Source organism: Daphnia pulex, chromosome 7 (assembly GCF_021134715.1).
Source record: "Daphnia pulex isolate KAP4 chromosome 7, ASM2113471v1".
Taxonomy (NCBI): Eukaryota; Metazoa; Arthropoda; class Branchiopoda; order Diplostraca; family Daphniidae; genus Daphnia; species Daphnia pulex.
The window spans coordinates 1,953,969-1,968,724 of NC_060023.1; the positions used below are offsets into that span (position 1 = coordinate 1,953,969).

The window sequence follows — 14,756 nt, forward strand, 5'->3', positions numbered from 1 at the left end:
GAAGATTTTTATAAAATGGGGGGTTAGTTTTGAAGACGCATAGGCAATTAGCTAGTAAGTATACACAATTTCATCTGCTATCAGACGTGTTAATAAAGAGAGCTGCCCAATGTCTCGTTAAAAGGATTAGGAGGGAAAATATGTAGTTAATTACTACCCATTACAGGAAAAAGGAGGGAAAAACAAACAATTAAGTGATGAGAAAAAAGATGGTTCAAACACAATCACGCACGGGAATAACTCGCAGGTGGCTATAACGTTACACACATTCATTCTTTAATAATAATTTTCTTTTTACTACTTGTTTCAATCTCCCTCGCTCGTCCATGAAGTAAAGATATATATCACAGTTTCCCACAAGGCCAGACGGTGGTTATTACTAAATTATTTTTTTTTGTTTAATTAATCCAATTTTTCTCTCTCACTTATTCCGCCCCCAGCTAAATTTAACACGCCAGTGTGTAACGACAGAAAAAACCAACAAATGTCCTTAATCTAATTATTTTTGTTTCGCAAACTGTTCTATAACTTCATCCTAAATTGTCAAGCATGCAAACACACACACACAGAGAGAATAACACTAATAAGTCTAAAACTAAATTATTAGTTTTTTCAAGAGAGGAGACCAAAAATACGCACAAGTGATGGATCATTTTCCCACTTTTTCTCTTCTCCCAAAAAAGTTTTGGTTTTTTTGAAAAAGATTATTCGACGGATGCAAGTGTGTTGGGTGGGTGGGAGGGCACGCTCTCTATGTACACAAAAGGAGGGGGGGGGGATGGTCTACGATAAGACTTTTGGTTCCCGTATACAAAAACAAAATCCCTAGTAAATATATAATTTTGTTTCTTTTTTCTTATTTTTTTTTCGTTTCATGGCTTATTGAATGTCGATATATCGATTTATTGTTTTGGTTCTTGTTAACTTCTCTCTCTCTCTTTCCCCCCAAGGCGGTCAAAAATAAACAGGAATGTCTAGGATGGAGGAGGAGGAGGTTGCGCGGATGAAATTTCTGAATCACGGCAGAGGTTTCCGCTCGAGAAGAGACGGCTGGTTCTCGACGATCGTCAACAGGATGCCTTCGATGTAAGAGCGCAATTGGGCGTTGACATCCTGCTGTTCTTTTAAAGCCGTCCGGATCTAGTGGGGAAATTAATAAAAAGAATCGAATGAATTTTATACAAAACCGTTCAAACTTATATGAATCGAATGAATGCCATCCATGCTGGCCGTTTTTATATTTACTTTTTCACTTACATCGTCTTGGCTCATGACTTCGAATTCGGCGGCCAAGCTGTTGCAGGCCACATGTTCGCTCAACAGAGTCCGGCCTTCCTCCAGGCCGCGTGAGAATAGCTGGGCCTGCAGCTCGTCGTTGGCTTCGCGTAGACCTGGACAGGAAAAACAAAACGGGCGGATGATAAGAGACAAAATTATTTGATGTTATCGTTTAATCATTACTGTTGTTCTGTTGCTTAAGGGTTTTGATTTCGTTTTCCATCTCGCGGACGCGGGCGGCGCTGGGCGTCAGCTCCTCGCCGAATTCGCCGTGACTGCTGCTACTACTACTCTGCTGATGCTGGGTGGCCCGGAGCAGGTCGACTTCTCTCGACAGTTCGGCCGCCAGTTGCTTGCCGTTGGCGTTCTCGACGGCCCACTGCTCCCTCTCTCGCTTGACCAGGTCGCTCATCCGCCTCAGCTCCTCTTGCCCTTCCAGCAGACTCGATTCCGCCTCGTAGAGCCGCTGCTGGAGGGCCGATCTCTCGCCGCGCAGTCGCTCCGTCTGCCCGCGCAGCCGGGCGCACTCTTCCCTCGTCAGCTCCACTTCTCTTTCGGCCGCTTGCAATCTGACCAAAACAACAAAGAAAATGGTTAACAACTTTTACTTTTTCCCAACACACACAAAAGAAAACTCACTTGATGGTGCAATTCTCAATTTCCAACTGTTTCTCACGCTCGACTCTCACAATCAGCTCCTTGTTGCGTCGCTGCTCTTCGCTCAGCTGCTGGGTGGCTCGTAGTTCCACGTCGCGGAGACTCTCTTCCAGCATCTGCAACCTGTTGAATTTTTTTCCAGCCCATCCAAAAAAATAAAATGGGGAAACAAACAAAACATTATTATTATTATTTTGATCATCATCTCGATCATAATTTTTGTTTCTTCTTCCAGACATTGTTTCCTCCTAAAAACCCACCCACACGCACACATTGGCGTGTGTATAATTTGGTGTTGAGGGCAGCCAATAAAAGCCAACGAATCGTGACTCGTAATAACCATACCATCCAATGACCACCCCCTCGTTCGTCTGAACTAAGATAATACACGAATGTCTCTTGTACACAAGTATTAAGAAAAATAAGGTAGACCGGAAACTGGCGGTTTCCAAGTTGCGGTTGATTGCCTAGCGGATAGTTGGGAAAAGAAACAACAAAAAAGATATCGACGACATGTACGTACCTAGCGGTAAGGGCGGCGTTCTCCTGCTTGCTACGGCTGTACCGGTCATCGCTGCTGAACTGCGTGTCGGCCAGGGCGGTAATCTGTTGCTGGAGTATTTGAACCTGTAACAAAATACAACAACAAAGTTAGAAACAATTGAAGCTACAAATATTTGGGGTTATTTTGAAGTTTAGTTTTCTTCCGCCATGTCAACACACTTTGTTAATGAGCGTGTGGTATTCAGATTTGAAGAAATGAACGAGACTGGAATTGTCGTGCTGGAGCTGATGGCCGGGCTGGCTAAAAGTGAACTGGCCCTCCCACAGGTCGTATTCCAGCTCGGCTCCTCCGCCGAGTGAGCGGACAGTGGCAAGGCTGCTGCAATCCAGGCTCGTGCTGTTCATCGCCGACGAGCGATGGCACACAATGTACGTCTCCTGCCCGCCGTCCGTCTGTAGAATCCCCAGTTTCAAGGGGGGTGTGGTGTCCAAGACGACAACTTCACCAACAACAACAACAACAACAAACACTACAACCGAATCGATGGATAGATCGCCCACGACTGGCGTTTTCTTTTCCCAAGGACTCGACCACCAGCCACCAGCGGCTCTACTCCCGAGCTGGAAGGGCGTACACCAAAAAATATGTGGTGGAGGGGAAGGGGAATAGCTCGATAACGGCTGGTTGTGTCTACACAATCCGATCACGCTCAAACTAAAGCGGTCATCTTTCTTTCTTCCTGGGACCAATCGACAAAATCAAACGGGATAAACCAGCTGACTAACCGATAACAAGTACACACACAGTTTCTCTTTGTATAAGAAACATGTTTGATCCATAAATTTTCTTAACTTTGGCCGAGGCAAATTTTCCTTTTTTTCGTCGGGAATCGCCGGAGCGCATCCGCACACACACACACACAACGCGATAAATAATGGGAATAAAATCGAGAAAAGAAATCTCTAGCTCGTAAATAACGGAAATAACAATAAAAATAAAGTTTCCCTCCCAAAAATCCCCCAAGTGGCAACTGCGGAGTAGTACGCGACTAGTACGTCGAGTTGACGGATGGTGTATGAAACTCATCCGGAAGCTTTTTTCCAAGGAAAAGAAATAATAAAAGAAAAGAAGCAGCCCAAGCAACTTCCTCTCACGACCGGGAATAAAGCCTCCAGGGGGGTGGGGGCTTAAGCTTTTTATCTTTCTTATTATAAAAGAAGTTTCTTTCAGACTTAAACAATTGACGAATCAATGAAAAGAGAAAACCTCAGTTGGTTTTGTTATTTTTCTTTTTACCTTATGGCCAAGATCGACGACGTCGTCTTCCAGTGAAGCATCCGAACAGAAATCCTCGTTGTCGCCACCGTTGGAGCTGCGACTGGACGTGTTGTTGACGTTCTTGCTGTACAACTGACTGGCCAACGCGTTCGATCCGGCCGCTATTCCTCTCTTGCCGGGACTGCAGTACAACACACCAAAAAATGAAACATTTAATCCCCCAATTCTTTTTCAAATTAAAACAAACAGACGAAATCCTTCACGTGTGAAAAACAAACCACCATCATCTCTGCTCAACCAAAATTTGAATTTGAAAACCAAAGGCGGGAAAAAAAATAAGATTCTCCCAAAAGATGAATAGAACATTTTTTGTTTGGGCAAGCGATTGACGTGCTACAAAACAAATAATATCAAAATCAAACGAAAAACTTACAGGCGTAGGGATCCGTAGCGTCGATGGAAAGCGCCATCGCCATGACTGCCGCATACAACAACATAATAACGTAACAATAGCGTAAGACAAACATGCGGAAATAGTACAAGAAATAAAACGAAACAAAATGTCCAACCCGAAATAAAAATATCAAATAGAAATACATCTACACCAGCCACTCACTTTTGTACGTGCCTCCGATGGATTGCGGAAGAGAGATAACAAAAAAAAAAACAAGTAAAATGACGCAACAAGAAAATGTCTAGGAGGAGCGTTCGAGTTGTGTTTGGGTTGACGACTCGACGTTCAATGCGATTAGGTAACGAAAAAAGTAGACTCGAGAGCACTCCACCTATTTTTGCTGTGTGTCGTCATTTTGTGTCTGTTTTTATCTTCCGGAAAGCGAGACGAGCCCAACGAAAAAAGGGGGGAGGAAAATGTGCAAAGCCTTATAAAAATAAATGTAGGACTAAGGATAAGTGTGTGCACAGACAACGGTGGGTAGTACCACACCGTGACCGCAAAGAAGAACAATACCCAAATGGACGAGTAACTATAAGAAATTTGATAAAGAAAAGTGGCAGGCATCTAGAAAAAGTCGACAGAATAATAGGGGGGGGGGGGAATGAAGTCCAAAAGAAGAAGAAGAATCGACGGTGTTACCTGTTGTAATCGGATCGCCTCAAACTATTCCGCAGCATTCCGTTCATCCAGTTGGCTCGGTTGCCAATCATCTGAGGCACTGGACTGCAGACAGACAAACATACAGAAAAATATAAGAGACGGTTAGAATCGAGTTCTAGTCGACTGCACTTTTTCTTTTTTTTCCGACTATACTGACTTGGCGTCGGCGTCGCTAGGCGTCCCGTTCTCGATGGAATGATCCGCCTCTCCGTAGCCTTCGAAGCTGATTTCTCTCTCCGACATGCTGGAACACCCACTGCGACGGACCCAATCCAGAAATGTATATAAGAGAAAGCTGCTCACGATTTTTATTAAATTATTTGGGGAACAAACCTGACGCTGCCGGTGGTGGGCGCCGAATCTGTTGGGCTGCTGCTCTTGCTGTAACCGGAATCGACTTCGTCCGACGAGGAATTCCGGCGCTTGCCGGCCACAACGCTTCCGTCAACCGACGAAGCCAGGAGGATATCTTCGTCGTTGACCACCAGATGAGCCGCTTGTGTCGACGTCGAATGTCCCTCGCCCGTCACCAATGGCATGGTCAATTCGCTCCAATCAATCAGCGTCCGGCTCCGTTTCTAATGGCCAAAACAGGCCCCAAAAAAAACCAAAGAAAAATATAATATAGACTGCCGTCACGCTCAGATTTCAGTCCAGTTCTACTCCGCCTTTGACTCCCATCCGTCTTACTTCTTCTTCCTCCTAGACACCCCCCGAGAAATCAGAGCAGATGCTGCTGCAGCGTGTTTGCTCTAGTGCAACCGATATCCAACACTGTAAACGGGTGTAGACTCGCACCCTCCTTTCAAACACCATACACTATACAGTGTGTATATATGCCTGCCCACTCATTAAATCCACGCGCCGGACCATTTCACACTCCCCTCCCAGCTTATACGACGACTACTACTCAAAAACTACCAAAAAGATATTTATCCTATCGGCTCTGTGTGAGAGAATAATCTTGGCCGCAATCCCCAAAAAAAATACCCGGTTGGGAAAAATAGAAGAGTCTATCGAACTCTTCTTGTTTGGTAAAAGTGTGAAGATGTGGTCCTCCTCCTCCAGGGGGTGGAGAAAATGGGAACTCGGCCAACGGCGAAAGAAAAGAGGAGCTAATGGAGTGCAAGGGATGAAAAGTGGATATGCGGATGACAATGTTCTTTTTGTGTGTGTCATCCGATCGATTGTCGAGCTCCATTCTTCTACTTCCGGCTTCCGTTCTCCTGATAAAAGGGTTGGTGTACGCAGAGACCACCACCCCGAGATATCTGGGGTGGATATAAATGGCCTAATTGAAGTTGATCGATTCTGATGGGCTTGTAAAAAGAAAATGTCGTCGAGCTCAAGTTGCAAGATCGATACGTCTTCTGCTTGTCTACTCGACTGCAACTGCTGAATAAACTCGATCAAATAAGAAAAAGAAGAATGACACGAGATAATACCGTTGGAGACGAGGAGGAGGTGGATGATGTCAGGTCTCGTGAGGTTGGCCCTTCTGTTGTTGGAAAAGACAAAAAGAGAAAATCGAGTTAGTGTACACACACGACTTGGGATAATGCACAATAGAAATTGGAATGTCAGGAATGGGGGAAGGAGGAATATAACAAAGATATTCAATTGCCGTGTTCATGTGCGTAACATCACATGCCCATAGCGACTGTTTCCTGTCATTTTGGACAACAACAAGAAAAGTGAAACTATTCACCCCCCGAGGGTATTTTAGCCCTACTACTTCGATCATGGTAATATGCCATTGTTTATTTTTTATTATTTCCCCCCAAAAAATTGAAGTGAACCATTTTTCTTTCCCCTTTGAGAAAACATGTTATCCATTTCCGCTTTCTTACGTACAGCTTCTTCCCCCCACTAGCACGTAACAGACTTCCCGTGTCTCGTCAACCTGTCATCCAGATGTGGGGGTGGATGGACTCAGGTTGATCCCACTCAGCTGGACGAGTGTCTTAATGAGGTTTCCAGTTAAAAGCGTGGAGAAAGCTGGGGAAAATGGAAACAACCTTGTTTCGAGCAACAAGAAAAACCCCATCTAGTGGAATCAACAAACACAGGAAGGCCGGGCATGATGCAACCGAGTGGGAGTGTGTAGATAGCCAGCCCATCTCTGCGTCAGGCCTCCTCAAGAGGAGAAAACCTGCCAGCGTTTGTGTGCCAACAGCTGCGAGTTTCACCTTAAACACAGGGAGGGGGGGCACAGGTGGCACATGTTGATGACGAATGTTGCCCGATATCTATTAATAGGCACTCAAAAGGGACATTCCACCACCACCACCATCCTGGGCTTTCAACCCGCATTCCGACGCACAGGTGAATAGGAGGAGGGGGGAGTTAGTAGTTACCACTCGACCTGAATTTTTTTTTGGTGTCTATCGACAACCACAATCTCAACTTGTAACAAACCTGATCGTGTATTTTCCCAGGAGTTTTCTAGAGGCACTGGTTAATGGCAAACGTGATGAGTTTTTTCTTTTCTTTTTTGATTTACGAAATTATAGAAAAAAACCAAATAAAAATAATAAAAAAAAAAACGGGTGTCTTGGCTGGGGGGGAGGGAAAGAGAGGCAACACACACAACCAAACACCTTTGAAGTTTCAACCACACAAGTCCCTCGAACTTCCCCTTCTCCTTTTGTGTCACACTGGAGAAGGTGATACTAAAGAGCATCTTGCCAGCAGCAGCACATGACGTCACAACACAAACTTCTTTTCTCTTTTTTTCCTCACCATTTATCATGGGTTTTATTTTGTGTGTGGGTTATCTACGTCGTTCGTGAGCGCGTGAGAGTCGGAAAAATATACACAGTTTTATTCTTTTAAACTTTCGTGATGCAACTCGACAATGGAAATAAAAAAAACAGTCTAATTGTGTCGGTTTTCTTTCTAATTCGTTTAAGATTACTGCGTGAAACTTGATTATAAAACGATAGATCTTTGGTTTATTATCACTCTGCTTTTGTCGAAAACATTTTGCCGGACGGCCCAGCTAAAAAAGAAATGAGATTAAAAAAGAGTCATCGCGTGTTAGATCCATCAAAATCCATCTTTTTTCCGTCTGCTTAAGTGTTACAAATTTGATATTCATTTTTTCGGGGTCGTCCTTTTTGTGTTATCAGTTCAGTCCGCCATGTTTTCCAACCCCACCACGTCAAATATTTGAACGAGATGATGAAAATACGTCGTCACGGCCGTCGCTATCCTGCATTATGCAAACTCCCCCCCGTGACGGATCGTGACTAAGTTGACTATTCATAAGTCGATAGAATTTAAAAAATAAATAAAAAAGCAATCACGAGATGAAAAATATTCTCATTTCAAATTTTAAAAAAGAAAAATGCCAATCAATAAAATTGGGAAAATATAAATCAACTTTTGACATTCAAACCAGCCAACTCTTTTTTCCTATTTCTAATCTCATTAGACGTTAACGGAAGCTATATATATAACACGACTGGCACCAACTATAGTGCACATAGCGGTACATTTGACAACAACAAAAAACACATCCAAGGCTTATATCGCAAAAGGTCTTGTGTCGTGTGTGTTCCATGTCACGCGGACATTTCAACGTGCCCTCCAGTGACGTACACGAATGTACACATGTGTGTATAGTATCTCTCGCCAGCAGTTGGATCATTTAGCCCAACCAAATTATCGACTGTCCAGACACAAAAATCCCGGTAGTACGCAAGTACCTGTGTATACCTGCTCATGGGATTTCCTTATCGGTTGTTAAATGGCCAAACAAAAAATCGTTTTAACTTTTTTAAAAAATGTCCTTACTGCTGTCGTCGTCCGGCTCCATTTTGAGGTTTTGTTTTCTTTCGGCTGTTTAGCACGTCGACGACATGTCGACAAATGGAACCGACGAAATGTACCGTATAGTTTTTCGTGATTATATTCAGAGAACATAACTAAGCTCCTGTATACGCAGTGGTGAGCGATGATCGAGTTCGATTAGCATTGCGGTTTGGGCAGTCCGTTTGTTTTCTTGGTATACGGAATTTTGTGGGGTTTGGACATAGGAGGAAAAATGAGGATGCCGGTTTTACCTGTGGGTGATTGCTGGATGATGGATCCGACGCCTCTGCAAAATTCATCAAACGTCAGGGTGCCGTCTCCGAGCGGATCTAGCGAGCGCAGTGCATCCGCCAAATCCTGGATTTTAATCAATAATAAAAACAAGAAAAAAGAATGAATCATGGAGGAATAAATTACTAAATCAATCTTCTCCCTGGCCTAGAAAAACAAATCAAAAATTAAATCAAAAATAAACAAATGCGGGCGCTTGAAAATCGCAGGTTCGCTGGACCGAAAATGATTCAAAATATTTATTTAAATTGAAAAAAAAAATAAAAATAGCAGCTGTTTTTGGTGTCGAATAACCAGAGCTCGAATTTAACATCGTAGGTTCTGCTCTCATAACAACTGCGGAAAATTTATTTTAAAAATTAAAATAAAAAATTTAGGAATCGAGGTAAGGATATGGCGATTTTCTTAAAAATTCAATATGGGACAAGGAGAAAACGTCCATTATTACCAAAAAAAAAAATTAAAAACTTAAAAAATAAAAATTTTTCGCACGTAATCGATACGCATCATTGGACTTGCCGGTTTCAAATAGCCCGGGTCAACTATCTACTATTGCGTCACGGTATTATTTTCCTAATAATTAATTTTTAGAAAATATCCAACACACACACACACACACCATTTTTTTTTAAGTGTTATATCCCCCCCAAACAAAAAAAAATGTCTGAGCTGTTTGGGGGGGATACGGTACTTGTTTAAGAGTCGAAAAAAGAAAAACCACGGAGCCCTTGATCGTTAAAAAAAAAACAAGGAAAAATATAAAATAAAATATCCGAGAAGCCTAAGAAAGAAAAAATAACAAAATAATCCGTGTTATTATTATTACTACTGCTACTACTACTATACGTAACGTGCGGTGTGAAAGTCGGTTCGACTGCCAACCGGAGGAGCTATACTGTGCAAAAAACTGGGCCATCCGCGCACCCCCCTGTGTGGTGCCTATAGTGTGCATACACTTAAAAAAAAGAACCGCAAAATAATAATGCTGGAAATAAGACCGCACGAAATTCGAGAATAAGATAAGAAGATCGTTAAAAAAAACTTTTTGGGAAAATGCGAGAACTCTACTGGATGTTGTTGTTGTTGTTGTTGTACTACTAAACTAACTCGAAACCGTTTTCTTTTTCTCCCAAACTATCGCTGATGGCTGTTTTGACGCGCAATGGCCGTATGTAATCAACGAACCAAATGGAAGAGAGAGAGAGCTGCTGCTAGCTGCTGCTGAGAAGAAAGAAAGAAACTCTGAACATTATGCGGTCGTTCAGAGATTCTTTCACTAATAGTCGCCAGCCATCCTCCTCCCATTTTCTTATTTCTTTAACTATTGATTGAGATTAAGTCGCAACGTTTTCTCTTCTTCCATTTTTTTTCGCACGCAAAAATCTGGTTTTTTGTTAAACTCTCCCAGCTGTTCCATGTCGAATTATGTAAAAATCTCTCCGACAGTGTTCAATCATTTCCCTGGAAATGTTTCGAGTATAGAACAAAAAATGGGAGTGACGGAATTTCACAGGTATAGAGTACACCTTAAAATAAGACGGACGAGTTGGGGGGGGGGGGTGGATCGTGGAAAGTGGAACACAGCCAGTTCGTCTTTTGACACACAGAGAAATAAATTTAATTGTATATTTCTCTGAGGTACTATATTCATCACATTGAATTCGGGAAAATTATATTGCGGATAAGGGCGACCGCATATTTCACATGACACTATCCCTCCATGTAGGTTAGTCAGATCAGGACACACACAGAGTCTGAACTTTGCTGGGCTGCTGGGCCGAACGGAAGTTATACAAGGAATATAATAATAATAATAATAATAACCAGGAAAAAAATAAATTTTTTCGACGACCTCCCGTCACCTTTACAGATGACAGATCACGCATAATAATAATACTACATCGTAGAAAAAAATAATTCAATGGACGACCAAAATAAAATAAATTTTTGCATAGAGGACCGCAAGGCGTTTCCACCATTTCCGGTCTATACTGGAAATTCTTTTATTTTTTGTCAGGATATGAGTTGTGATTATATTATTGTTGTTGCTGTTCGTATCATATCCAGCAGCACTTTAAATTTTTATTAAAGGATGGCCGGAACCGCAATAAAAACAACCTTGAGTGCACATCGTAAAATTGTTCGTTTTTTTCCTTTTAATTCTTAAGAGAAATCAGAAAATTATAAATTTACAACCCCCCCAGCGTATTATCAGTTGGCAAAATTCACTTGAACTAGGAGAGCTATACACACTTCCGCCTTGAATTAGCTTAATTCAATTCAAAATGACAATTTACCTTGGTGTCTTGTCCGAGATAAGATTGTCCGAGTTCCAGTAGATCGTCGATGGAAATGTGACCGCGCCGCTGGACGTCGCACATTTGAAAGACCCGCCTCAACAACTGCTGATGAACGTCAACATCTTTGCTGTTGTTAATGTTGTTGTTCAGATTCACTTGCTGCTGGCGGTCGCACAGCGGAGCCTCCATGGCTGGTCAAAACTTCACAACTCACTTTTTTTCGTCAAATCACAAATGACGTAAATGTCTAATGCAATATAATCCCCGTGTGTTAAACAAGGCACGTGCCAAGAGAGAGAAGAGTTGCTCCGTCTGGATCTGCTATCCGTTTTTCTAGACGTCCTACTCCGACGACCGTCGGTTGTAACACTGAAAGAACAAACGGCGGCTGGGCTCAGTCGGCCAGCCACACGGGCAAAAGGGAAGGGCTCAATACTACCGAGTTTTTAACACACACGCACGCCCCCGCTATAGTCTATACACACGTACCAAAATGCCACAAGACACCCAGAAATAAGAAGGAGGACCCGCCCACCGTTCTTATTTTTCCAAAGAGGATAGGCGACGAAAAACAGAAGCGAAAAAACAGAAAATCGAAAGTTTCTTTTTTCTTTTTATTTTTGGTCGCGTCAGATGTTTTTACTTGAAGGGGGAGGAGGATATGGAAGGAAAAAAGAAAAAGAGAGATAGTTCCGTAATAACATTATTTCCCTTTCACCGTGGGCTGTTCCGCCACTACTAAAATTCATCCATCCACTTCGGCTGCTGCTGCTGCTGAGGCTGCGGCCATCTGCAATAATAACGGTCGAAAGTTTTTGTGTCTCCAGAGCTCTCGTATAATAAGAGAAAGTAAAATAGAATGGAAAATGGCGTGTTTTTTTCTCTTTTTCCATCTTTGAAATGTCCGGATGAGTTTTCCTTTTTTTTCTTTTCCAAATAAAAGGAGACGGTATTGTTTAGTCTAACGGTTTCATGTCTCTCTTTTTATTAGTTCTATATTCGTCCGCTTGTATAGTGCTGTGTGTATAGGAGGAGAGAAATTTGGGGGGGGGGAGTTTAATTGAGTCGAACACCATTTCCGCGTAGGCCATCTAATAGCACGGAATCCAAACAGCAGCAGCAACAACAGCGTTTTGTCGAAATAAGCTTATATACAGTTAATATAATCGACTCCGGCCGGAATTCTTTTTCTGCTTCTGCCCACGGAATACACGTGCGACTTTAGTCCGTCAGCACAGAGACGACAGGATGCGTGTAATGATGGCCAACTAAATTTTTAAAAAAATCTAATTATATCAATCATTTCGCAGGATAAATTCAGTTGATCGAAGATAAGAAGAAGAGAGAACGGGAATTCAGCCCTGAGACAAAAACCCAAGTGGACCATATCAAAAAGCGACTTGAAGTTGATATTAATAATAACCCATTGACAACACACAACACACACACAGTACGTACATTTTTATCGATTTCGAAACGTTACGGCTCATCGGTTATTATTGGCAGTTTTCTCCGGTGAAAAATACAAAAGTTAATTTAATTAACTTAATTTTTTTTTCAACATTTGATTCGATATTGCACCTAACCTATCAAATTTGAGAAAAAAAAATTAGGCTATAACATGGCAAGTTTGACCGCATTCAACTATTAACTTAAAGGTGAGGTGAGATAAAACCACGCAGGTTATTATATAACTGAGCTGGTGCTGCGGTTATATGGCGGGCATTTTGAAAAAAAAAAAATCGAAACATTTCGACAGTTCCCATCACAACATTTGAAACATTAAATGACGGGTAAAATAGAGCACCGGTTTAATTTTAAAAATAAAAATAAAATAAAATCCCATATCCGAGAGATTTGAAATTGCTTCGTTAATAGATCCGATGGAATATTCTACTAAGGGAAAATGTTTGAGACTCTCTGCGGCTCACGGCCCGGATCGATTATCCGTTTCCTCCACTTTCCATTTTGCTGTGCAACCCACGACGAATCTATCCGTCGCATGGAATATATATTTGGGGACCTAAACTCCGGATGATTATTACCGGGAATTTTAAACGTCGAAATTCTGTAGACGAGTTTCTCCTATTTAGCCTCAAGACAGCGCTACTACTACTACTACTACATGGTAATAGTCATAATATCGGTTGCTATGATTTGACATTGGGGTTTATTCACCTCAGCTTTTTTTAAAAATAAAATTTTATTTTAAGAAAAGTTAAAAAGAGAAATGGAAATCTCCTTTTTATTTTTCAAAAATAATTTCCCGCCGCCCCCGCAAAGCTGAAAACCGCGGGGAAATTTCGGCGTTTGGTATTTAGCCAAAACTTTATTTACGGTGTACACGTATTATTCCCGTTTCGCGGTTTTGTATAACGCGCCATTGCTGCAATATTGTATAGACGACTTAAATATACAACTAGAGATATGTAATAATCATTGGCGAAAAAAAAATGACGCAACGTCGGAGTCGTCCCGTGAAATTTAATTTTTTTTCGGCCAACGCCTACATACACACGCCAAGAAAGTTGACTCGGAAAATCAACAAAGCGATTTGGGGTGGTGAGAACCAAGGCTAAAAATTCACACTTATCTTTTTAGAAAGTCATGTATAAATCGGTCACTGATTATTAGCCGAAAGAAGGTTATATTATAGAATATAATAATCAATTAGATTAATCAATATTACATTCATTTCTAACCAACCAAAAATATACTCTTATATACTGGCTGCTGACCAGTGGTGAGTCCCAAGAGTTGACGTCTCGAAACTTTTTCTCGGGGTGGTGGGTTCTGTACATACTGTACTATTATACTCCGGCTCGTTTCGGTCCTCTGGGCTATTCCGCAGATGCGGAAGACTTGCTATACATACACAGACCTGATACGTGCCCTGCGGATGGCTGTGGGGGGGGGGGGATAGATCCCAATGCGGCATAGAGTATACACATCCAATCATCGGAGCTCTTTTTCTCTCTCCCGGAGCTCTCCGGAACGGACGTTGGCCTCCCACGTCTTTAGATTCTCATCCGCATTTGACGCAGTCGATGTTTGTTCACGTGGATTCGTACCATTTTCTCTCCAGTGCCTGGGAAACTTTAAAGATCACCGCAAAAATCTTTTTCTTTTATTTCTTATTTTCTGAAAGAAATTTGATTTTGGGTTGACAGAATTTCGAGAATTTTTTAAAATTTGATTACATCAAAAAAACAACTTTCGGATTTGATTTAATAATCTAAATACAATCTGGGAAATTCCCTGGAAATCAATTTCAAGTGTACAGATCAAATTGAGGACGCTGGTACATGGTATTATTGTTATTATTATTTGGTTGGATTTCGGCTGGGCTTATTCCATTGGCCATTACATGTCACGATTGATCGAGTAAATGGGCCGATGGCATACATGTCAAATTGCCCGCCCACTCCACCTGCACATGTCCATACGTTCTTACATGTATCCCTTTCGTTTTCTATTCCTCGGTTGGTCGATTTTAGCGGGGCCTCTCTAATAG

At 41.9% G+C, this 14,756-nt stretch overlaps 1 protein-coding gene across 8 annotated transcripts; it reads right to left on the bottom strand.

Moving 5' to 3' along the window:
• Positions 1-837: 837 nt before the first annotated feature.
• Positions 838-11,724, bottom strand: LOC124197238 (rab11 family-interacting protein 4-like). Of its 8 annotated transcripts, none has more exons than XM_046592594.1 (13): positions 11,240-11,724; positions 8,903-9,008; positions 6,281-6,333; positions 5,169-5,413; positions 4,993-5,091; positions 4,815-4,898; positions 4,152-4,196; positions 3,737-3,899; positions 2,459-2,562; positions 1,918-2,058; positions 1,462-1,847; positions 1,258-1,391; positions 838-1,140 (listed from the first exon to the last, which is right to left on the bottom strand). In XM_046592594.1, the coding sequence occupies exons 1-13, from the start codon at positions 11,429-11,431 to the stop codon at positions 1,018-1,020; spliced, it is 1,875 nt and encodes a 624-aa protein (XP_046448550.1). In that variant the 5' UTR covers positions 11,432-11,724; the 3' UTR covers positions 838-1,017. The 8 variants fall into 8 exon arrangements, with proteins under 8 accessions (XP_046448550.1, XP_046448548.1, XP_046448549.1 ...); XM_046592592.1 differs by having other exon boundaries at positions 1,246-1,391; positions 11,240-11,608; XM_046592593.1 differs by having other exon boundaries at positions 4,152-4,199; positions 11,240-11,608.
• Between the last annotated feature and the right edge of the window lie 3,032 nt (positions 11,725-14,756).

Coding starts and splice junctions, on each gene's coding strand:
- LOC124197238 (XM_046592591.1), bottom strand. CDS start 11,431: ATGGAGGCTCCGCTGTGCGACCGCCAGCAGCAAGTGAATCTGAACAAC. Junction 4,200..4,814: donor AGGCGATCCGATTACAACAG/GTAACACCGTCG, acceptor TGTTGTATGCGG/CAGTCATGGCGATGGCGCTT. Junction 2,563..3,736: donor TCGTCGATCTTGGCCATAAG/GTAAAAAGAAAA, acceptor ATTTTGTTACAG/GTTCAAATACTCCAGCAACA.